This window comes from Cibotium barometz, chromosome 25, assembly GCF_041138505.1.
Source record: "Cibotium barometz isolate CiBa-2024 chromosome 25, ASM4113850v1, whole genome shotgun sequence".
NCBI lineage: Eukaryota > Viridiplantae > Streptophyta > Polypodiopsida > Cyatheales > Cibotiaceae > Cibotium > Cibotium barometz.
This window is the reverse complement of record NC_141070.1, coordinates 48,556,062-48,581,683: the sequence shown is the minus strand read 5'-3', so window position 1 is coordinate 48,581,683 and position 25,622 is coordinate 48,556,062. Positions and strand designations below refer to the sequence as shown.

General features: G+C 44.0%; 1 protein-coding gene across 3 annotated transcripts in view; it reads left to right on the top strand.

Moving 5' to 3' along the window:
• Window positions 1-10,755: 10,755 nt before the first annotated feature.
• The window catches only part of LOC147624662 (YbaK/aminoacyl-tRNA synthetase-associated domain-containing protein), a 77,250-nt gene continuing 62,383 nt past the window's right edge, over window positions 10,756-25,622 (top strand). Inside the window, exons 1-2 of one of the 3 annotated variants that reach the window (XM_086819682.1) lie at window positions 10,756-10,875; window positions 10,976-11,085. In XM_086819682.1, coding sequence (XP_086675808.1) covers window positions 11,044-11,085 — 42 coding nt within the window. In that variant the 5' untranslated portion in view covers window positions 10,756-10,875; window positions 10,976-11,043. Of the gene's footprint in view, window positions 10,876-10,924; window positions 11,086-25,622 lie in introns of those variants that run through there. The other 2 variants (XM_086819681.1, XM_086819683.1) reach the window with 2 other exon arrangements.

The window sequence follows — 25,622 nt, the reverse complement described above, 5'->3', positions numbered from 1 at the left end:
GATGTAGAGACCAACCCTTTGCTGGGAGCCATAGCAATGATAGCTCTCATGGTTACCATTCTTACAACCGGGCTGAATGTCTCCTCATAGTCAATGCCATAAGTCTATACATAGCCGTTGGCAACCAGTCTTGCCTTATACTTGCTCATTGAACCATCAACGGTATGCTTGACTTTATACACCCACTTGTATCCAATTTCCTTCTTTTTCTTAGGAAAAGGTGTAAAATTATGGGGAGTATGGACAATGGAAGCAATAGTTGATGGCAAGATAGAGCAACGTATATGAGAGAAAACAAAAACACGAGGTATATAGAAAGCTTCTATATTATCTTCTATTTTAGCCACTCCAAAGTTGGCTTGACCTTCTCCTTGTGAATGCGTTGATTATGTTACAAAAGTGAGGCCTCCTACCCTTTATGTAGGGTCCACCAAGGGCTAGGGTTGGGCCAACCTTAAAACCCTTTTCCACCCACATGCTCACTTTTTTTGGGATGTGTTCACACCTACATGACCTCTTTCTCTCACCCTTTATCGCTTGTACATCATATTTTTCAACACCCCCTTTCAATTCCACCATGGGACAATGCCAAACAAAGAGCAAGTGAGAAGATTTAGGCAAATCCCCAATAAGGGTTAATATTAGGCAAGCCCCCCGCCGATAGCGACATGAGGTCTAATAAGAGAAGCATTAGGAAAGTCCCCAAGAGTAAGCTATGAATTATAGATAGATGTGGATTGTCCAAATAGAATGATAAGAGGTAAGTCTCCAATAGGGGTGAGGTATGGATTATAGGTAGATTTGGACAACTCTCCAATAGGGGTGAGGTATGGATTATAGGTAGATTTGGACAAATCTACATTTAATGGTTGGCCAACACTATTGAGAAGAGCATTAGTAGGAGTGAGGTGTGAATTGTATATAGATTTAAACAATTCTCCAAATCTACACTAGGTGGTTGGTCAAATATAGTGACAAGATTATTAGGCAAATTTATGGTGAGGGTTAGCATTAGGAAATTCTGTAATGGGGATGAGGTCTAATCAAAGGAGCATTAGGCAAGTCCCCAAATTTGGACAACTGTCCAAATCTATATAGAATGGTACCCAAATCTATTGAGAAGAGCATTAAGCAAGTCCCTCATAAGAGTGAGATATGAATTGTTTATAGATTTGGAGAATTATCCAAATCTATATTGAAGAGTTGGTCAAATCTAGTGAGATATTAGGTAAGTCCCTAGTAGGAGTGACTTGTGAATTTTACATAGATTTGGACAATTGTCTAAAACTATATTTAATGGTTAGATACAACAAGAGGAGCATTAGACAAATCCTCAATAAGGGTTATTCTTAGGCAAGTCCAATAGCAGTAAGGTCTAGTGAGAGGAGCGTTTTGGAAGTCTGAAATAGGAGTGAACTATGAATTGTAATTAGATTTGGACAATTGTCCAAATCTATATTAAATGGTTGTGGCTTAATCTAGTAATATAATCATTAGGCAAGTCCCCAAAAGGATCAACCTTAAGCAAGTCTCTAATAGAGGTGATGTGTAGTGAGAGGAGCATTATGGAAGTCCTAATTAAAGTGAGCTATGAATTGTAGATAGATTTAGACAATTGTCCAAATCTATATTGAATGGTTGGCCACATCTAGTGAGATGGCATTAGTTAAGTCCCCAATTGGGGTAAGCTATGAATTGAAAATAGTGAGAGAAGCATTAGGCAAATCCCCAATAAGGGTTAATATTAGGTAAGCGCCCTAATAGGGACGCGAGGTCTAGTGAGAGGAGCATTAGGCATGTTCCTACTAATAGGAGTAAGCTATGAATTATAGATAGATTTGGATTGTCCAAATTTGTATTGAATGGTTGACTAAATATAATGGATAGGAGCATTAGGCACGTCCCCAATAGGGGTGATGTATGGATTGTAGGTATCTACATTTAATCGTTCGCCAAAGGCGTTCAGAAGAGAATTAGTTATAAGAGTGAGCTATGAATTATATATAGATTAAGTGGTTGGTCAAATATAGTGAGAGAAGCATTAGACAAGTTCGTGGTCATGGTTAGCATTAGGAAATTCTCTAATGGGGGTGAGGTCTAGTCAAAAGAGCATTACGCAAGCCCTAATAGGAGTGAGCTATGAATTATAAATAGATTTGGATAATTGTCCAAATTTGTATTGAATGGTTAGCCAAATCTATTGAGAAAAGCATTAGGCAAGCCCTTAATAGGAGTGAGACATTAATTGTTTATAGATTTGGAGAGTTTTCTAAATCTATATTGAACGGTTGGTGATAGGAGGATTAGGTTAGTCTCTAGTAGGAGTGAGCTATGAATTGCATATAGATTTGAACAATTGTCCAAATTTATATTGAATGGTTCAGCGAGAAGGACATTAGACAAATCCCCAATAAGGTTAACCTTAGGCAAGTCTCCAATAGGGGTGAGGTCTAGTGAGAGGAGCATTTTGAAGGTCACCAATAGGAGTGAGCTATAAATTGTAGTTAGATTTAGATAACTGTCCAAAACTATATTTAGATTTAGATAATTGTAGTTAGATTTATATAACTGTCCAAAACTATATTTAATGGCTAGCCAAATTTAGTAATATGAGCATTAGGCAAGTCCTCGAAAAGGGTTAGCCTTAGGCAAGTCTCCAATAGGGGTGATGTGAAGTGAGAGGAGCATTATGGAAATCCCCAATAGGAGTGAGCTATGAATTGTAGAAAGATTAAGACAATTGTCCAAATCTATATTGAATGGTTAGCCACATCTAGTGAGATGAGCATTAGGCAAGTTGCCAATTGGAGTGAGCTATGAATTAGAATAGTGAGAGAAGCATTAGGTAAATCCCCAATAAGGATAAGTATTAGCCAAGCCCCCAATAGGGACGTGAGGTCTAGTGAGAGGAACATTAGGCAAGTCCCCAATAGGAGTGAGCTATGAATTATAGATAAATTTGGGTTGTCCAAATTTGTATTGAATGGTTGACCAAATATAGTGATAGGAGCATTAGGCAAGTCCCTAATTTGGGTACGGTATAGATTGTATATAAATTTGGACAACTACCCAAATCTACATTTAATGGTTGGCTAAAATTATTGAGAAGAGCATTAGGCAAGTCCCTAATAGGAGTGAACTATGAATTGCATACAGATTTGGACAATTGTCTTGCTAGTCAAGTATAATGAGAGGAGCATTAGGCAAGTTCGTGGTAATGGTTAGCATAAGGAAAGTCTCTAACAGGGTTAAGGTGTAGTTAGAGGAGCATTCCGCAAGTCCCTAGGCAACAAGTCGCCAATAGGAGTGAGCGGACTTTATGTACCCGAGAATCCATCTAGCTGCATCCAAGTGTGGCTTCCTAGGGGCCTGCATAAACTGAGTCACAAGTCCAACAACATAGCTCAAGTCTGACCTAGTAATGGTCATGTAGATTGAGCCACCCACTATGCACCTATATATACTGGGGTTCTCCAAAAGCTCACCTATATCTGTGGGAAGCTTTGTATTTTGTTCCAATGGCACTGAAATAGGCTTACAGCTTGTCATACCATACTTGGACAACATGTCCAAGCCATACTGCCTTTCCCAATAACAAAATGCCATGAGGCAATCTCACCACCTCTATGCTCAAGAAAGACCGCAGCTCTCCCAAATCCTTCATCTCAAACTTTTTCTTCGAAAGCCTCCTGACACCATGTATGTCAGCATCACTATCACCAGTGATAATCAAGTCATCCACATAGATGACTAATAGCATGATCCCTCTATCTATCTTTTTCACATAAAGTGAAGAATCTCCATTGGATATCTAAAATCCAATGGTAACAAGATACTCCGTGATCTTGTTTGACCATGCTCTAGGTACCGGCTTCAAGCCATACAAGGCTTTGTGTAACTCATACACAAAATCTGGGTGTGCATCACTCTCATAACTTGGTGGCTACATTATGTATACTTCTTCTTGTAATTCACCATGCAAAAAGGCATTCTTTACATCCATCTGATGTAAAGACCAACCCTTTGCTACCAACCATAGCAATGATAGCTCTCACGGGTTACCATTCTTACAACTGGGCTAAATGTCTCCTCATAGTCAATGCCATAAGTCTATGCATAGCCTTTGGGGCAACCAATCTTGCCTTATTACCTGCTCACTCTGAACCATCAGCGTTATTCTTGACTTTATACACCCACTTGTATCCGATTTCCTTCTTTTCCTTAGGCAAAGGTGTCAAAATTATGGGGAGTATGCACAATGGAAGCAATAGTTGATGGCAAGATAGAGCAACATATATGAGAGAAAACAAGAACATGAGGTGTATAGAAAGCTTCTATATTATCTTCTATTTCAGCCACTCCAAAGTTGGCTTGACCTTCTCCTTTGTGAATGTCTTGATTATGTTACAAAAGTGAGGCCTCCTACCCTTTATCTAGGGTCCACCCCCAAGGGCTAGGGTTGGGCCAACCTTAAAACCCTTTTCTACCCACATCCCACTTTATTTGGGGTGTGTTCACACTTACATGACCTCTTTCTTTCACCCTTTATCGCTTGTACATCATATTTTTCAACACCCCCTCTCAATTCCACCATGGGACAATGCCAAACAAGGAGCAAGGTGAGCATTGGACATACAAGAACAAAATGACCCCCTCTCAACCATAGGATAGACGACAAGGTAGGTAGCCTTTATAAGTTAGGCTTTTAGAAAAGTGACGAGTTATAGAGAAATGTGGTTCAATCCCAATTCTAGCAAACATGATTCTAAGAAGAGTTTCTTATCTAGAATATTTGAGGAATTCACGTAATTCCTCTCAACCTTAGTAACATCTTTGGTGCCATCTCTTTCATAGTGGCTTCGTGTACCATCTTCTCGTAAAAGAAAATCTTCAAGTGGGATTTGGATGTACCACTCTTCATTACATTGGCTTCATTGGTTGCATCTTTGTGCTTCTCCTTCCTTTCTTGTGGTAGACATGCTTCATGCATACATGTCTCCTTTTAATCATGCTAGCTTCCTTAGTCCAACTGCCACATAGACCAACATATGGCTGCCACCCATGTTTTAATAGCTTATGCATGTGCTTCCCAATATGCTTCTTGCTTCCACCTTTCACTTCATAATGATGCAAAAATACATACACCAATGTGAACATTGATTTAGGAGAGGTCTTGCCACTTGTTTATCAACACAAGGGCAGTGTCTAACTCCATTACAATACAGTAGACGACTTCCATGCACATGAGTTCATCAAAAAATTTTAGGGTCATATTTCATGCTTGATGCTTTGATTTGCTTGGTTTCATAAATTGTGCATACATTGCACTTCTCAATCGATAACAACAAAAAATAATTTCTTCCCACGCTTACCTCGAGCTTGAAAGAAATGAGGGAATAAACCTTTGTAAAACCTTGGAGAGAAAGGTTTGAAACCTTACATAAGGATTTAAAAGAAACCTTGGAAGCAAGAAAAAACTTAGAAAAAAAGGTTTAAAAGAAACCTTTGAAGAAAAAAAAATGCGAGTAAAAAAAAAAACCTAAGTATAGCGTTTTTTTTCTTCACTTTGCAAAAAAACTATGTTTTGTTTCATTTCGCTGCGTTGATGCACCGTTGCTGGCTGTGTTGTGTTGTAGCCAAGCCAAGAGTGAGGCTTGTGTTGTAGTAGCAGTGCTTTCAATGCTCTTGCATAACCACCATACAAGGCGGCAGGGGCACAAGCGACGGACGACAACTGAAATAATCGATAGTGACACGACAGATGTGCGGCGATGGACTTGCAGAGACTGGAAAAATGGCCGGAAAACGCAGGGATGGATGGAATTTCATAACTTTTTTCTCTCTCTTTCCTTTATCTTCCACCAATTTGCTTGTATTTTCTTCTTCTTCTTCTTGATGATGAGGATTGTATTCTTCTTCTTCTTCGTCCAAGCTTCAAGAGCTTGTATGATGACGGAATCTCCTCTTTGATGAAACTCTTTTGTTGCCTTCCTTATTGACACCTTTAGTTGCTTCTTACCTTCTTCTACCACCGTCCTTCTTGATGAGTATGTGAATTGCTTATGATAGTGAGAGAAAGGTAAAAGGGGATTAAGGGGGAACTTAGCCTTTGCAAGGCTCTAATACCATGTCAAAATTATGGGGCGTATACACAACGGAAGCAATAGTTGATGGCAAGATAGAACAACATATATGAGAGAGAGAAAGAACACAAGATGTATATAAAGCTTCTATATTATCTTCTATTTAAACCACTCCAAAGATGGCTTGACCTTCTCCTTGTTGTGAATGTCTTGATTGTGTTACAGAAAGTGAGGCCTGTTGCCCTTTATATAGGGTCCACCAAGGGCTAGGGTTGCCAACCCTAAGTCCTTTTTCCACCCACATGCCCACTTTATTTGGGGTGTGCTCACACCTACATGACCTCTTTCTCTCACCCTTTATCACTTGTACATCATATATTTCAACAAAAGGCACTAACTCCCATGTTGCATTTGCATTCAATGCTACCATCTCCTCATTCATGGCATTTTCCCATTTCTTATTTCCAAGTTCCTACTCAAAATAAGTGGGCTCCAATCCTTGTATTGCTTTAACCATGTAAGCATAATGATAGGTTGTATATCCATCATATCTCAACCTGTGAATAGGGTACCTAACCCTCGTTGACCCCTGCGTACACCTGGATCACTGCTAGGTGTCCTCAAAACAACCTTGGTTCTCCTTACACCAAGAATAACCATAGACATAATGCCAAGCTCCTAAATCGTAGTACAAAGTATTGTGTAGCATACAGGCACCTCCAAGCTTGCAAAGACAGCTCCTCAATTGGAAATGTGTATCTCTTGGAGCTATCGAGGGGTGTTGTAACTAAACCAAGAAGGGAAAGAGATGATGATGCTCTTACCCATGCACGAACTTCTTGTGTTGGAGATATTCAAGAGCAGGATGGAAAGCCCTCACTTACACACACACACACACACACACACACACACACACATATATATATCCACATATATACAGGATGGAAAGCCCTCACTTACACACACACACACACACACACACACACACACACACATATATCCACATATATATATGTGGATATATATGTGTGTGTGTGTGTGTGTGTGCCCTCACTTACACACACACACACACACACACACACACACACATATATCCACATATATATATGTGTGTGTGTGTGTGTGTGTGTGTGTGTGTGTGTGTGCCCTCACTTACCCTCACACACACACACACACACACACACACACATATATCCACATATATATATGTGGATATATATGTGTGTGTGTGTGTGTGCCCTCACTTACACACACACACACACACACACACACATATATATATCCACTTATATATATGTGGATATATGTGTGTGTGTGTGTGTGTGAGGGCTTTCCATCCTGCTCTTGAATATATGTAGATATATATATGTGTGTGTGTGTGTGTGTGTGTGTGTGTGTGTGTGTAAGTGAGGGCTTTCCATCCTGCTCTTGAATATATGTAGATATATATATGTGTGTGTGTGTGTGTGTGTGTAAGTGAGGGCTTTCCATCCTGCTCTTGAATATATGTAGATATATATGTGTGTGTGTGTGTGTGTGTGTGTAAGTGAGGGCTTTCCATCCTGCTCTTGAATATCTCCAACACAAGAAGTTATGGGTTTAATCCTTGTTGGTAATTCGTATGTCTTTGGAGGTGGTGGGGGAAACCCAATTTGTTGAGAATTATCGAGGGCAAGGAATCCCGAGGGTTGCTAATCCCCTGGTGGCGGATGGTCCCCTGTCCTCCCTGGTGGTAGGGGGTCAAGGTGGCTGCTAGTCCGCTCTTTCTATGGTGTGTGTATAGACATACATACATTTGTACATATATGTAAATATACAATTAGCCAAAACCACAGCCTTGTTAGAATTCCATGTTAGAGGTTGATTTGGACACTTGACCAAAACTAGGGCCTTGTTAGAAATCCATGTTAGAGGTAGATTTGGACACTTGGCAAAAACTAGGACCTTGCTTTAGAAATCCATCTTAGAGGTTGACTTGGACACTTGGCCAAAACTAGGGCCTTCTTAGAAATCCATGTTAGAGGTTGATTTGGACACTTGGTCACAAAAACTAGGGCCTTCTTAGAATTCCATGTTAGAGGTTGATTTGGACACTTGGCCAAAACTAGGGCCTTGTTAGAAATCCATGGTAGCCCATTGACTTAGACACTTTGCCAAAACTTGGGCCTTGTTAGAAATCCATGGTAGCCATTGATTTTGACACTTGGTCAAAACTAGGGCCTTGTTAGAAATTGAGATTAGCCATTGATTTGGATACTTGGCTAAAACTAGGGCCTTGTTAGAAATCCATGCTAGAGAGAAGATGTGTGCCATGGAGAAACACTTGGGAAAGACCATGTCTCTGTGCACATTGACAAATGCTTCAACCATGACATTACACTACCATTCCTAACTTTAGATGCAAGCAAATTAGTTGATGCAGTTGATAGCATTGCAAAGTGGTGTAAGAATTCTCTAAAGAGCTTGGGTGTACCACCTGGCATTCAAGAAGGTCCATGGATGGTGGTGATGATTCAAGAGTAGTGCCATATGATGGAATTTCAATATATGAGAGTTAGAGAGTCTTTGCATAGGTTTTGAAGTTTCAAGAGAAGATGATCAAGCGGTGAAGGTCGTAAATTCTTTATGCAGGAAAAGGTTCCAACCATGCAATAGTATGAGTTAGTGCATGTTAGTCCACTACTATTTAGAATTTTATTATTATTTTACTTTTCTTTCAAATTTTATGGATATTTTCTTAGCTACATTGTAGCTTAAACAGTGTTTGTAAATACCCCATATGTGTTATTATCAACCTTGAGTAGCAACACTTTCTCTTTCAGATTTAGTGAAATTACCAAAGTCATTGAAATTACCAAAATTAATTTAAAGATGTCAATTTTATTTTTTCCAAAATGCATGGATTTTTCCAAATTCCCCAATATGGACTTATACTGTACAACATGGGTCTTTACACAACTTTATATCCACCTATAAGACAATATTTAATTACCTTGATAGCCCCCTTTTTTACAACTCAAGCATGTGGAAATGAAGATCGTTTACCACTAACAATCCCTCGTTACCCATTTTGACTTTGGTCCAACGATTTGCATTTGGATTCGACAATCTGAAAGTTAGATGATCCGAAGCCTGCTCGACGATCCCAAAAGTTCCAGCGAGCAAAAAACATAGTCTTTTCAGGATTTTGTTTCAAGGTTTTTCTTGAAGTCTTTGATAGTGATGCTCAACAACACTGTAATGCCATGATTTTACACTCATTTTTTCTACAAACAACCACCATAAAGATTAATGCCTAAATTAAGTAATCATGGCAAAAAGTATAAAATTACTAACATACACTAATTTTTTAATTTATCTAGGGCTAATACTTATGGTAATGATGAAAGCAACCAAGTGGAGAGATAACTTACCTTGATCACACTCGGGAGAGCTTGCTATTCATTCCACAAGACAAAGAAAAGATCAAATCAATCAATATGAAACAAAAAGGGTTAAGGTTAGAAAAAAAGCATACTCAAATCATAAAAATTTACTCATAAACACACAAATCACACATAATCACTCACAAATCACACACAATCACTCACAAATCACACACATAATCACTCAAATGAACTCATAGTGATAGTGGCCAAACCACTTATCTTGGATTGTGAAAGTCTCAATAGGAGAGGCAAAAGAGGCCAAAAGTGTATCAATCCCTCTTGTTTGAGTCCTTCCTCTACTCTCTCAATCCTCTAAGGTAATTCAAAAAGGCAATGGTTAAGCTAGAAAGCTTGAACCACTCTCCTCTCCAACTCTAGCTCAATCACTCTCTCTTGTTTGAGTCCTTCCTTTTACTCTCAATCCTCTAAGGTAAAACTAAAAGGCAATGGTTAAGCTATAAAGCTTAAACCACTCTCCTCTCCACTCTAGCTCAATCACTCCCTTAGTCAAGCTAGCGTGCATGTGCACTCCATCACACTCCAAACAATCACACAAGTATGCACACCACAAGCAATCACATAAGTATGCACACCATAAGTAAGCAAGAACAAGAGAAGAAAGTTTTGCACTTGCTTAGCCCACCGAACTTAAGTGGGTGCCCATTGCCTGTCTCTACTCATATATACAAGGCTTATGGCTATCTTTTGCTATATCATAGGGACCCATGGCCATACAAGACTTATGGATAGCTTTTGCTACGTCATAGGGGTCCATGGCCATACATATTGTGAAATGCTCTTGGGCCAGAGGTGGGGATTCGAGATGTACGGAATGCGTGAACACACCTAGGTACCTATGTAGGATCAAAGTCGATAGGGCACATGCACAATTTGAGTAGATTTGATGTCAATGAAGTAGGATAAGAGTCAATAGAGTGCATACACAGTAAGAGCAGATTGACGTCAAATGAAGTTGGAGGATTGTTGGTAATAGCAATAGGAGGTTGATGTTCCATGTGAGCACACGTGTAGTTACAAGAAAGAGCAGGCTTTGTAGACCCAAGGGAGGCCCCCAAGCGACAAGCCGAGCAATGGTGACCGACACAAGTGCATTGTGGTCGAAGGACGTGGGAAACACCGCTGGCCTAATGCATGAGAAGCAAGAGGGCAAGTTCAATGTGCGGCGGTCGTCTCCATGGCATGTTGGAGACTTGTCCCCTGCTACCTTCGTCTCCATGGCATGTTGGAGACTTGTCCCCTGCTACCTGAGCATCAATAGCACTAACCGGTGAAGTTAGAGGCTGCCCCCATAACCCTCTATTTGAGGGTGTGAAGAGGGCAGCCGATTAGAAAGCTGTTACATGGTGAGTACTCATCTAGCTAGTGTCCCTATACAGAGGGTTATGGGGGCGGCCTATTAACAAACTATAACACATTTTTTGTTTTGTTTTTGGAGCTGGGTAGAGGTCGAAGGAACCGCCTTGGGTTTAAGCTCGCTTCTAGGGTCGGCGACGTTCCAAAGTGTTGCAGGAATGGCTGCAGTTTCGAAGGAGGTGCTGCTGTCTCACCTCCAGGTATGCCCCCGAGAGAGAGAGAGAGAGAGAGAGAGAGAGAGGGAGGGGGGGGGGGGGGGGGGGAGAGGGAGAAGCTCTGAGAAAGTAAATTACCAAGATCCGATTGTATCAGGACTGTATGATTGGGATCCTGTAGATTGTTACTGTTTGATGCATGTAGAGATTCAATAATCCAGCAGCTTCTTTTATGCGCGCCCCCCCCTCCCCCTCCCCCTCCCCCCTCCCCCACCCCGCCCTCTTGCCCCGGTCCCTCTCCTTCCTTTTCACAAAAAAAAACAGCCAGAGAATAATCTACCACCGCATCGAAAACCAAAACAAGAGTTTCGGTCCATGTCTTCAGTGAAAGAAAAGGCACACAGAAGGTCTGAATTACTATGGATGGCTTTAAATGGCCTTTCCGTGTGGTGGGCGCTTACCTGTGGACGTGCCGGTGGGCAAGTGCCCAAATGTGAAGATGGCAGCCTGGTCGGGTAGGACAGGCAGGTTGGCAGTGCGTCCAAGCAGCTAAACCTGTGTAAAAGAGGATTGAGGGGTCCTGTAAATAGGGGCTTCCCCTCCCCACTTCAGTCATCCATCATGAGCTCTTGTCCTTTGGGAACTGAGCAGCCTAAGAGAGCTTAAGCGTGCGTTCTGAAGGTAGGGTTCAGTAGAAGACAACCAGCATTTGGGAAAAGCATAGTATTTTTCATCAATTTGGGCTGCATCAGCAATTGATCACCTTCTGATTCAAGTTTGCAGCTAGGCGTGGAACATTCTTTTGTTTTGTTTTGTTTTTTGTTTTCTTTTCCAACTGGCCTTAGGCCCAAGATCCTCACATAGTTATCGTTTTTCATTGCCTGTAGGTACTTGCCCGTAGGCGCTTTTTAAGCGTAGGCGATGCCACCAAGGAAACAGGGTTTTGAACCCAGGACCTCTTGGTCCTAGGCAAACACCCTTACCACTTGAGCTATCACCTCATTGTTCTCTTCAATATGGGCAGCTCTGAGGATGCTATTTCTCCTCAATTGACTAAAAAGATGAGTTGTACACTTGTACCCCATCATTTGGACGTAGATGGGTTCACACCTGGTCTTCGCACTCACATTTTTCACAAAGCTCAGCAGTTTGAATTCAAGGTGCAAGAGGAGTGGGACTTCATTGTCTCACCTTTCTTAGGGTGTGATATGATTCTTGACATTCAGTGGTTTGGGGAGTATGCACCCATTTCTGATTGGAGGTAGGACATTGATGTTGTTCTTGAGCTTGTCTTGATATCGCGGGGATAGGAGCATTCTTGGCATTCCACTCATCTCCCATATCTAGGCCCAACGAGCCATCAGAAAAAGGAGTTGAACGTGCCTTGATTTTTGTCCGTAGCCGGTAGTCTATCGTTCAACCAACAACCACTAGGATGGATGGTCTTCTCGCACAGTTTCAAGATATTATGCCAAAGGATTATCTCCTGCATTAGCTCCCATCGAGTCATTATGCGGGATATAACTGCCCGGTTAGTTTTTCTATCACCTTTCTAAGGCATTGGAGGGCGAACTGAAGTAGCAACTTTTCCAGGTACTCCGAGCTAGATTTATCCGACCCTCATCCTTGCTCTTCGTCGCACCTATTTCATTTGTGGAAAAGAAAGACAAGTTTGCACGATTATGCATGGACTATAGGACACTCAATAAGCTCACAGTTAAAAACAGGTTTCCAATGTCCAGGATTGAGAAGTATATTCTTGAGCAACTCAATGGTGCAAAGTTCTTTTCGAAGATAGATCTCAAAAGTGGCTATTATCAAGTTTGGATCTTTATGGCTTACATTCCAAAAACAACCTTTTGGACTGGACGCGGTTGTTAGATATCATCCCCTACTTGCTGGCTTCCTATTTGGTGTCCTATTTTAGCCTCTAGGGCTGACCATGTTAGTCTGAGGGGCTGGTCACCCCTCACATGTATTTTACCCATATTTATTCTCCATTTATGGTCCTGGGTATTTTTCCCAGTCGTGGAGATATTTATCACCAGTCGGCTGCCTTCATGTAGAGGTATATATAGCCGGCATGCCTCCCTCATAATTCATTGCTTGCCTGGAGAGGAAACACAGGTTAGAACCTGCTCTCAATATCATCACCAAAAGGAATACTTGTCCCGAGCAAGAGGGGAGAACCTCGTAAGTGAGGGATTGCAGCTAGACAAGCTAATCTTTCTCTCTCACTCTCTCTCCCGTGTTTCCACTTTCCCCTCTTCGGCTGCACATTCTATCATGGTATTAGAGCGCCGGTGATTTTCAGCGTTGGATGCTCCCTCCTCTACCTCTTCATATCTGCGTTTTTCCGCCCATGGACAGATCTGCGTTTTTTCTCCAGTTGAAGCTTGCGTTTCAAATTTTCAAGGGCTGATTCATCACCACTTCAGTGGGCTGCAGTTTCTTCTCTTCAGGGCGTCAGTTTGCAGCCTGACAGGGGTGTTTTTTTCTGGACAGCATACCTACCCATCTTGGCGGCACCTTCCAGGGGTTCTCAGGCATTTTTTTTTCAGGTCTGGACAGCAACATAGCTGTCCCAAACAGGCTGCGTTTTTGGCCTGTTTGGGCTTGCTTTCCCAGCCTTGATCTTGGAGCTCTCTGGGCTTCCTTTTGCCTATCCTTTCTGGTTATCTTGTGCCATCCCTCCCACCCCCTGATTGTTCTCTGCAGCAGTTCTTGATCTGAGGCTTTAGCGTTTCCATATTCAGTCCCTTATACCTCTGCGTTTTCAGATTTGCAGCCATGGTTGCTGCGTTTTTCTAAACCGATTTTGTTGGTAGCTCTACCTTCACTTGGGCTTCATTGGTTGGACCTGAAGGTACCTTCTCTTCAGCGTTTTTCCTCATAGGAGGTGTGGACACTGGTTGGCCCGAATTTTCAGGTTTGTAGTGTCATGTGCATGATAAATGCCATGGACATTCTCAGGTGCTGGTCGAGAAGAGGCAGCCAGATAAATAGTATGAATCAGATAGAGACAGGGGTTTGGAGCACAAGATACAAGAGTGGACAGCATGGACTTGGAGCTGTTAGGAGTCATCTCCTGTCCAGTTTTATACACCAGGGCCTTTGTTGTGGGTGTGCCCGCCTTTTTCCTCACTCCCTGCATTTTTCCCCTATTTTTCCCATTTTTTTTTTGTGGCTTGGGAGGCAGCCCTGAGTTGGCAGGAGGATCCATTTGTTGGCCGACTACATCAGATGTGTGTACTGGAGCTGGCCGACTGTACTTGATGCAGTCGTGGATCCTCAGTGCTGGCCGACTGGCTGCATGGTGCTGGCCGACTGATGATGCAGTCGTGGAGCCTTTTTCAGCAGGCCGACTGCTCATCTGGGAGCATATAAATAGGCCCCCAGCCCCCTTGCCACTTGTGTATCATACCGGGATCTTCTTGTGTATATTAGAGCAGAGTTACACGCCTACATCTCTCTCTCGTGCTTTATTTTTTTCTGCATGCGTTTTGCTCGTGTTCCCAGATCTGGTCATCATCTCTGCTGCGTATTCTGACATGCGTATTCTGACAGGAGCAAGGCCTGGAGGGCATGTCCTGTCAGTGTGTTAGAAGAAAAGGGATGCTGTCGGTTGCTCATTGAATGTGGTCGGTTGAACCAGAGGACAAGGGGCGGACTGCAGGCGCATCACCAAGTGAAGAGGAGCAGTCGGCCAGCATACCAAGTGTCCAAGATCCATATTTATAGCCAAGGGTGCTCATAGATTGAGTCATTCATTCCTTTATGGGGTGGATCCTTAGGGTCCTTAGTCTAGGGCAGATTTTGGTGTTTATCACCCTTTTTATGAAGATAGCCTAGGGTTGTAGAAGAGTACCTTTTTGTACTATATGAATATACTGAATTTCCAGCACCTCTCTCTCTCTCTACTCTCTCTATATATCTGCGTTTTGCATCAGATGGTTTCCAAGAGTGTTTAGGGCTGAAAGAAGACCCCCAGAGCTTCCATGTGTTGCATTGGTATCAGAGCATCAGGCTCAGCAAAGCTAAACACTGATTCAATCCTATATGATGGTGTACAGGTCCAAGGTACAGGAAAGTACACGGATACGAAGCCCAAGGCAAGGAGCACAGAAGCGGGAAGAACTTGTCACGATTGTGACATGTTTATACATCAGATTCTCTCTTCATTGCTGATTACTGTTGCAGATGCAAAGAGTTACCAGCCAAAGGGAACCCCTACCCTCGACTGGTTGCGACTCTTCGTCAAAGGATGTACCTCCTCATCGAATAGCCACATCTCTTCGACGAATAGTTGTACCCCTTAATGAATGGTTGTGCCTCTACATCGACTAGACACATCCCTTAGCCTAAAAGTTGTACCCTTTCGTCTAAGGTCATGTCCTTTCATCAAAGGACATGCCTCTTCAAATGTGTCTCTTCATCTCTTATATAAGAGACCTATTGTACTCAGTTTAATAACAACAAGTCAATTCAATCTTGTCTGAAGTGTTCTCCTGAAGGTTCTTGTTCTAAGTTAATTACTTAAGTAGTAATTAGTACACAATATGCAGGATTAACAACATAACCCTCACAGTGGTATCAGAGCAAATTTTTTTCCTACCCGTGGGTTGTGAAGCCCTCACCCTCTCCGCGGCACTCCCTCATCCACCTCTCCTTTCGGTGTTGTATGGAAGAAGCAGAGCGATGGTGGACTTGGCGTGAATCCTTGCTTGTAGTAATGTAAACAAGTACACAGGGTCTCACACCCATATACACGTATTGTGTGTATAGCAGAGAGGGACCCCCGACAATATTTCCGGAATGCCCTCCCTCCCTGCTGCCGGTGGCGTTCGCAACATGGCAGGAACTGCCCCCTTCGCTGCTGACTATGGAGCCCCCCTCTCTTCGCCTTGGTTGCTGCCAACCGGCGCTCTTGTTTGCTGAGCGTGGCTGCCTACTATATGCTGAGCGTGGCGAAGCGTCACCTCCACTCATACCTAGTGTGCTACCATATGCAGCGACTGCTGGTTTAACACTGTTCGCAGCAACCCATTCGGCGATCAGCCTTCGAAGCGTCACCTCCACTCGGCGATTCAGCTTTCGAAGCGTCGCCTCCACCCGGCGACGGCCTTCGAAGCGTCAACCTTCAAAAAAAAAAAAAAAAACAAAAACACACCAATACACAACATTACTAAGTGTACTGCCACGTGGAATTTAAAAAAAAAAAAAACTCCAACAAAGCCAACAGGCGTGCGTAACCGGCTGGGCGTGTGCTGGCCGTCGTTTGGGATTTGCTGGTGTGAACAGCCAACGTGGGCGACTAGAAAACCACCACCCGGCTGTCAGGATGTCGCCTAGTTCTTACTCGCGCCCTTCTTCCTGGCTGTTCGTGGGTTTTCCTGGCTTTGCCCACACCACATACCTTGTGTGCTCTCGCCCCCTACGTGCATGCGTCATGGACAACTTCCCGGAGGAACCCGACATGCACATCTCTTACCTAAGTTACATCGACGAGATCCCCGAGGCTGTTCTTCCCGAACACAGCCCTCCTCGTGCCCTCACTCCGGATTCAGTGCCACTACCCGCCAATGTTGGGTGGATTCCAAGTCTTTCAGCCTCTCCTATCCCAGCATCCCCGGCCTCTCAAGTGTACCGCATTCATGTCAGCAGCCCGCATGTGACCGAACCCGACATTTGGGCGATTTGGACTATTTTCCTCACCTGCGAGCCACTGCATCTTACTCATTTCGAGTATTTTTTATCACGGTACCCGCAATTGGCACACTTTCTCCCAGAGTGCAGTGTGGATGGCTTACGCAATGTCTCCTCCACGCGCCCTCCTGTGACATTTTACTGCGAGATCTTCGTCCCCGACTATACTCCACTATCTCCAGTACCCAGTTCTTTGGAGGAAGCCAATGCAGTAACTTCGGAGGACGATCCCGACGAAGTGGAAGATCCCGACTTCGCGTACGAGGACCCTATTACTGCCTCTCCAGCAGCTGTTCCTTCCATTCTCCATTTCGGGTGGACCTTTCCTGCTTCACCACAGTACTCTCTCTGAGTGCTTCAGATGTCGACGTCGCACGACAACGTGCCACCCGCCGATCCTCAGCTGGAAGCCTTGCTGATGACTACTCTCCAACAACAGATGGAGGATTTGCAAAAGGCATTTTTCGACGGAATGGCATCAATGAGATCCCAGATGGAAGACATGCAGCAGCGGCACCAACATCAGCGCGAGGGATCCAGGAAGTCCCAGCGAGCGCATCGTTCGCATTCTCCACAGTCATCATCATCATCCTCGGTGGGCCAGCAGGACGATCCCTTACCTCCTCCCGATCCGACTGCCGAGGTAGACAATGCTGAACTTAAACTTTTATATAAATTAATGACCACAGCACAAACACGGAAGATGGACATCAAGTTACCTGAGCCCTACAATGGCCGCCGTGTGATAAGCGGTTAATCAATCATTGGCTCTACAAAATGGAGGTTTACTTCTCGAATACTGAATTGCCCGAGAACAAAAAAGTAGCATTGGCCAGTACCCTTTTGAAGGATACCGCCTTCCTCTGGTGGCGACGCAGGATTGCAGATGGCAAGTCTACTCCAACGTGGGATAAATTCCGGCGTGCTCTTCGCAAGGCTTTTGAGCCTGCAAATGCGAATTTTCATGCCAGGTCTTCTCTCCGCCGCCTGAGTCAAACTGGCTCTGTGGCCGCGTACATCTCAGAGTTTCAAAAATTGGCTCTGGAGATCGAGACACTCAGTCCCTCTGACCAGCTTCACAGCTTCATTGACGGGCTTGAACCCACAATCCAAGACGAAGTCCATAAGTATAATCCATCCACCCTGGATGAAGCAATCTCGTATGTCGAGCGCATTAGTGATTACCGGCGTCCTTCCAGGAACTTTTCCTTCGGCGCCCGTTCCTTCCAGCGGAATCGATCCAATGGGACTAGCCAACCCCAGCGTCCTAATTCTGGACAACCCAACTCTCGGCGACCATATTCTGGACAACAGTCCTTCCAGCCGCGCTTTTCCGGGCAAACTTCCGCGTCAAATGCAGGATCCTTTCAGACCGAATCCTCTGGCAGCAGCAGAAACCGAGATCGGTCTCGACAGGACCGTCGCAACAATGATCGGCGCAATTTCAAGCGAGAACCCTCTTCAGGACAGCAAACCTCTTCATCAACTGCCCCTTCATCCCAACCTGGTCGCCCAGGCCTCTGCACAATTTGTTCTGGCGATCACCGGTGGTATGAATGCCCTCAACGTCCTAAACCCTCCAACACTCGGCGCAATTCTCAGGTGGACGGTTGTCACCATGCTGATCATGACCCGCCTCCTGTGAAAGACAAGCACAAACAGATGGCTTGTTCTGTTCGCGTTTCGGAGTTTGTCAGTACCCTGATGCTTAATGGCCAAAGTACCAACCCTGCTCTGGTGAATCTTTCCAAACAGGTCCTTAGTCTTCTTGGCTTCATTGGCGACCATCCCATCAATGTGCTGGTGGACAGTGGCTGTTCCACTAATTTTGTGGGCACTTCTTTGGTTCATAAGCTTCGCCTACAGACCCGACATTTTGTGGATGCTTTTCAAGTGGAGCTTGCTGATGGTTCCTTCCTTAATTGTAACCAAAAGGTGCAACAGCTCCAGTTCCAGATTCAAGATTACCAGGATCACCTTAATTTTTCAGTGATGCCGTTGTCACATTATGACATGATATTGGGACAATCTTGGCTGTATCGATATGATCCGGTGATCAGCTTTCGTTCCCATTCAATCCAATTATATCATAATGGTCGAGAGCTGGAACTTCATGGCCTTTTCAGTGCCAAACCCATCACCATTGTTTCTGCCCTGCAAGTCAAACGTCTCGTTCGCAAACGTGACAGTGCAACATCCTTGGTCATGTTACGGGAGATTGAAGCAGAAACCAGTGAGCAATCTCAAGCCTCGTCATCAACGACTGCTTACTTGGAGCAACCCTTCTTCAGGCCTTTTCAGGATTTGTTTCCGAATGATCTTCCGACGACATTGCCTCCTCGTCGTCCTGTGGATCACCCGATTGATCTTATCCCAGGTCAACCTCCTCCAACCCGAGCTCCTTACCGTGTTTCTTACTCTGAATCTCAGGAGATACAAAAGCAATTACAGGAGTTGCTGGACAAAGGTCACATCCGTCCCAGCAAAAGTCCTTTCGGAGCCCCGGTTTTACTTGTCAAGAAGAAGGATGGATCAATGCGACTTTGCATTGATTACCGAGCTCTCAACAAGCTGACAATCAAGAACAAATTTCCTTTACCTCGCATCGATGAATTGTTCGACCAACTGCTTGGTGCTAAGGTGTTTTCTAAGATTGATTTAAAGTCCGGCTATCATCAAATTCGTATCCGTAATGGTGATGAATACAAGACAGCCTTTCGAACAAAATATGGCCATTATGAATTCTTGGTCATACCTTTTGGGTTAACCAATGCCCCGGCCACTTTCATGACCTTGATGAATGTTGCTAATTTCTATCACAACAAGGTGCATAGATTTTCGGAGATTGCTGCCCCTTTGACAGAACTGACAAAGCTGGACAAACTTCAGTGGTCTTCAGAAGCTGAGCAATCCTTCAATGATCTCAAGCATGCCTTGACGACAACCCCGGTCTTGGCCATTGCAGATCCCACTCAGCCCTTTGATGTAGATCCCACTCAGCCCTTTGATGTAATGACAGATGCCTCAGATCGTGCTTCTGGTGGAGTTTTGATGCAGAATGATCGTGTCATTGCTTTTGACAGCAGAAAGTTTTCAGCCATTCAAAGCAGGTATCCTGTGTATGATAAGGAGTTTTTGGCAATCGTGCATGCTTATCGAACATGGAGACATTATCTTCTTGGAGCAGATTCAGTTGTACGTACAGATCATCAATCTCTGACGTATATTTTCACTCAGCCTGTTATGAACTCTCAACTCTCGACAAGGCAGATGGGTTGAATTCTTGGCTAATTTCCACATGATTATTCAGTATGTTCTTGGTCTTCAGAATGTGGTTGCAGATGCCTTAAGTCGCATGCCTCGAGCCATCAATTTTGCCATCACAGATGTGCAAATGGAAATCCTTGCTTGTTTCAAAAATGAATATTTGACGGATAGAGATTTTGGAGATGCGTTTCGTGCTCTCAAATCTTCTAATCCCAGTCCTGCAGAAATGAACATGTTTGCAGCCTATATTATCATAGATGAGTTGCTGTTCTTCTCTGACCGCATTTGTGTGCCTCACAATACTTCATTGCGGAAGATTCTTATTCAAGAACATCATGAAGTCCCTTATGCTGCTCACCCTGGTATCAACAAGACATATCGACTTTTGTCTGCTACATACTTCTGGCCTCAGATGCAGCAAGATGTTATCAAATTTGTCAAAGCTTGTCATTCATGTCAAACAATGAAATCCTCTCGACAACTTCCTCAAGGGTTACTTCAACCATTGCCAGTTCCCAATGAGAGATGGGAAAGTATCAGTATGGATTTTATCACCACCTTGCCTCGTTCATCCAAAGGCAATGCTCAGATTCTTGTGGTGGTTGATCGATTTTCCAAAATGGCACATTTCATTCCTTGCAAGAAAGCTGCTTCAGCCCCAGACATAGCGTCCTTATTCGTGCAACATGTCTTCAAATTGCATGGTTTACCAAAGACCATCATCTCTGACAGAGATCCAAAGTTCACTGGACATTTTTGGACGTCTTTGTTCAAATCTCTTGGCACAAATTTGTTATTCAGTTCAGCCTATCATCCTCAAACAGATGGACAGACTGAAAGAGTCAATCAGATTTTGGAAGAAATGATTCGACATTACATTCAATTCCGTCTGGCATCATGGGAAGATTATTTACCACTCGTGGAATTTGCTTATAATAACTCCCATCATTCAGCAATTGGATTAACTCCATTTCAAGCAGCATATGGACATACTCCTCTTGTGCCTACAAACTTTGTTTTACAACACAAAGTGGCGTTGGCAGATCAGTTGGTTCAGGAGATGCAAGATGTGCTTGTACAAGTTCGAGATAAATTGGTCCATGTGCAACAAAAATATCAAAAACAGGCCAACAAGCATCGTCGACATGCAGAATTTCAAGAAGGAGACTTGGTCTTATTATATGTGGCACCTCACCGCTACAAAACAGTGAAGTCAGTTTTTCCAAAGTTACGACCTCGCTTCTATGGGCCTTTCAAGATTCTTAAGAAAAATTCAACTGTCAGTTATAAGTTGGAACTTCCACCGTCATGGAGAAAGATTCATCCGACTTTTCACATCTCTTGGCTCAAACAGTATATTCAAGGAGATTCGCCTGTTCCAGACTTATCTTCTTATGTACCAGAAATTGAAGATGACCATATTATCCTTGTTCCAGAAGTAATACTTGACGTAAGACAGAAGGAAACAAGAAGAAAGTTGACTACAGAATTTCTTGTGAAGTGGATGGACTTGGATGAGTCTGATTCCACTTGGCAAACAGATGAAGAAATGCAGCAGTACCCTAACCTTCTTCAGGAGTTCTTCGACAAACGGATGTCTATCATTTGACACATGGGTTTTATTTTAAATGGGAGGGAATGTCACGATTGTGACGTGTTTATACATCAGATTCTCTCTTCATTGCTGATTACTGTTGCAGATGCAAAGAGTTACCAGCCAAAGGGAACCCCTACCCTCGACTGGTTGCGACTCTTCGTCAAAGGATGTACCTCCTCATCGAATAGCCACATCTCTTCGACGAATAGTTGTACCCCTTAATGAATGGTTGTGCCTCTACATCGACTAGACACATCCCTTAGCCTAAAAGTTGTACCCTTTCTTCTAAGGTCATGTCCTTTCATCAAAGGACATGCCTCTTCAAATGTGTCTCTTCATCTCTTATATAAGAGACCTATTGTACTCAGTTTAATAACAACAAGTCAATTCAATCTTGTCTCAAGTGTTCTCCTGAAGGTTCTTGTTCTAAGTTAATTTCTTAAGTAGTAATTAGTACACAATATGCAGGATTAACAACATAATCCTCACAGAACTCCCAGGAGGTTTGTTGGTGGTGTTCCACAAAGCCAAAGGGGATGGTAGTCCTATGAGCCAGATAGGTTCACGGGCAACGGTCCCAAGGGAGGTTTATCCTCCAAGGGCGATGTGAGTGCCAGACTCATTTCTCAGGAATGAAGACCAAGACGGTGTTCAGAGTCAGGGCAAGAATGGATTGTGGACTTGATGGAACCAGATGCATAGATCTTAGTATGTGACAGAGTAGTTTGGAGACCGGGCCGGGCTTTTAGAGAAAAGGGTTGCCAGGGATGGATGATGACAGAGGGACTTCGGGAAAAGATTGGGATGATGACAGTCATCCAAGAGCAGGTTGGATTCCCGTCATCAAGTTTAGCAGAGGGGATGTCATGTGCATGATAAATGCCATGGACATTCTCAGGTGCTGGTCCAGAAGAGGCAGCCAGATAAATAGTATGAATCAGATAGAGACAGGGGTTTGGAGCACAAGATACAGAAGTGGACAGCATGGACTTGGAACAAGGCCTGGAGGGCATGTCCTGTCAGTGCGTTAGAAGAAAAGGGATGCTGTCGGCAGCTCACAGAATGTGGTCAACTGAACCAGAGGACAAGGGGCGGACTGCAGGCGCATCACCAAGTGAAGAGGAGCAGTCGGCCAGCATACCAAGTGTCCAAGACCCATATAAATAGCCAAGGGTGCTCATAGATTGAGTCATTCATTCCTTTATGGGGTGGATCCTTAGGGTCCTTAGTCTAGGGCAGATTTTGGTGTTTATCACCCTTTTTATGAAGACAGCCTAGGGTTGTAGAAGAGTACCTTTTTGTACTATATGAATATACTGAATTTCCAGCACATCTCTCTCTCTCTATATCTGCGTTTTGCATCAGATGGTTTCCAAGAGTGTTTAGGGCTGAAAGAAGATCTCTCTACTCTCTCTCTATATCTGCATTTTGCATCAGATGGTTTCCAAGAGTGTTTAGGGCTGAAAGAAGACCCCCAAGTGAAGAGGAGCAGTCGGCCAGCATACCAAGTGTCCAAGACCCATGTAAATAGCCAAGGGTGCTCATAGATTGAGTCATTCATTCCTTTATGGGGTGGATCCTTAGGGTCCTTAGTCTAGGGCAGATTTTGGTGTTTATCACCCTTTTTATGAAGACAGCCTAGGGCTGTAGAAGAGTACCTTTTTGTACTATATGAATATACTGAATTTCCAGCACATCTCTCTCTCTACTCTCTCTACTCTCTCTCTATATCTGCGTTTTGCATCAGATGGTTTCCAAGAGTGTTTAGGGCTGAAAGAAGACCCCCAGAGCTTCCACGTGCTACATGTAGCCCTTGTTTGGCTGTGTTTTCTTCTCCAGTGGACACAGATCACTTGCAGAGGGGGTTTCTTGTTTGGATTGTGGCTTTGGAGGCAGTTTGGTACTTGAGGAGGATTTTGAATTTCAGATTTCAGTTAGCATTTTGCTGATTTTGGAGCATCTCTACCTGTGTTTTGTTCCTGGCCTACATGGTTTCCCGGTTTCTACATGTTCCTTGCCTTCTATTGGCGGTGGAGTGCTTTTTTTTGCTGGATAGCAGTGTTTTGGCTGCGTTTTGCTTCCCACAGGAGTTTTCTTCACTCAGAGGGGGGGAACGGACTTGGGGCTTACTAGGAAAGGCTTTTAGGCAGCGGTTCCACGGGATGGTGATCCTCTAAGGGGTGGAGTGAGAGTGCCATACTCAATACTTAGGAAGAAAAGAAGACCACAGAAAGTGTTTAGGGATAGGGCAAGAAGGCAAGGGGACAAAGTGGAACAGATGCACGGATCTTCATTAGAATTGGAGTGGAATTGGAGAACAGGGCTGAATTTTTAGTGAAAAGATTGCCAGGAAGGGCAGGATGACAAGTTGGGGAGTCCATGAGGAGACAAGGGGACGATGACAGTCTTCCAGTGTCACCATTGAGCTATCTAATGGTCCTCTTATCTTCTTGTGTGAGCTTTGGGCTCTGGATGAGCATACTCCGTAGTGGTGCTCCATCGCTAGGACTGGCACGGCGTGATTCGTAGTGCCAGGGACGGGTGGATTGCACACGGTGTATGTTTCTGGATTACCACCGCTAGGACTGGCACGGCGTGATTTGTAGTGCCAGGGACGGGTGGATTGTACATTGTGTGTGTACCTGGAATTGACTTTCCGGTGGGCCTGTTTGTGCCCTGAAATGTCAAGTATTGTGCAAGTACATGAACGGAGATTATCCTTTAACAATGTTGCATTGTGCACTCATGTTTGCCTGCCTTTGAAATGTTTTCGCGTGAACTGGTTTCGTTTGCATGCTTGACATGTGTGTCTAGCTCAGGGGTCGGGGACGCCCTCCCGTGAGCCGTGGAATGCCTTGTCTTCTGACAGGTTTTGTGGCGTGTGAACAGGTGGGAAATCCTTATTTTAATAAGAGTTTTAAGTTATAAGTCTTATAACTTACAGGTTTCATACTTCATTAAAAGTAGGTGGACACTTTATAAGTGTGGGCACCTTCTTTTGGCCTGGGCACCCTTTTATAGCATGTGGGGTGGGGGTTGGCCACCTACCCCACCTACCACACCCAATCCTTTGCATGGGAGGAAGGCGCCTCACTTTCAGGCCCTCTCCCTTGCATTTTGGAGAAAGAAAACACAACTGCTGGCTGGGATTTAGAGAAAACAGGCTGGAGCACTCATTATTTGCTGATTCTGGTCGTACAGCAGGTACAGCAGCAGGTACAGCAGGTACAGTACCATCATTATTTGCTGATTCTGGTCGTACAGCACGTACAGCAGGTACAGCAGGTACAATACCATCATTATTTGCTGATTCTGGTCGTACAGCAGGTACAGTACCATCATTATTTGCTGATTCTGGTCGTACAGCAGGTACAGCAGGTACAGCAGGTCAAACCAGTGGGGTTATCCGCGTGGATTTAGGTCATACGCATTTCCTACAAGTGGCCCAGGTTGTTTCACTCTTCCTACTGGCTGTACGGTGGCTCCAGAAGATTTTCATCGCGAAGAATGAGGAATTCTCCTGCTCTCCTATGTCTGGACTCCTCTTCCATTCACCGAGTCAACTCCGTGAGGGTGCCCCATCGCTAGGACTGGCACGGCGTGATCCGTAGTGCCAGGGACGGGTGGATTGCACGCAGAGTGTGACTCTGGAAGGTGCTATGGACGGGGCAGCCCTTGGTGATTGCAGACTCGGCATCAACAAACATATTTGGGTTTGATACTTTGTTTTTCATTGTGCATTGCTTATTGGAAATCTGGCCTTGGGCCCGTGTACTTGTAACAAATTCTCCCAAGTAATAATATCATTCCTTGGGGGGGGGGCCGGCCGTTCCGGCCTCAGTGTGGTGTCATCTATCTATGCTCAGAGTTGTTAATTACTTTTTATTGCTATTTTGTCTTGTGCTATTGTCTTTTAAGAGTGTATATTAAAGTGCTAATTGGAGAAGTGAGTCCAGGAAGGGGTGACCCCTGCTTGGGTCTCGTTTCATCCAGGGTCCGAAGTTGGAATCCT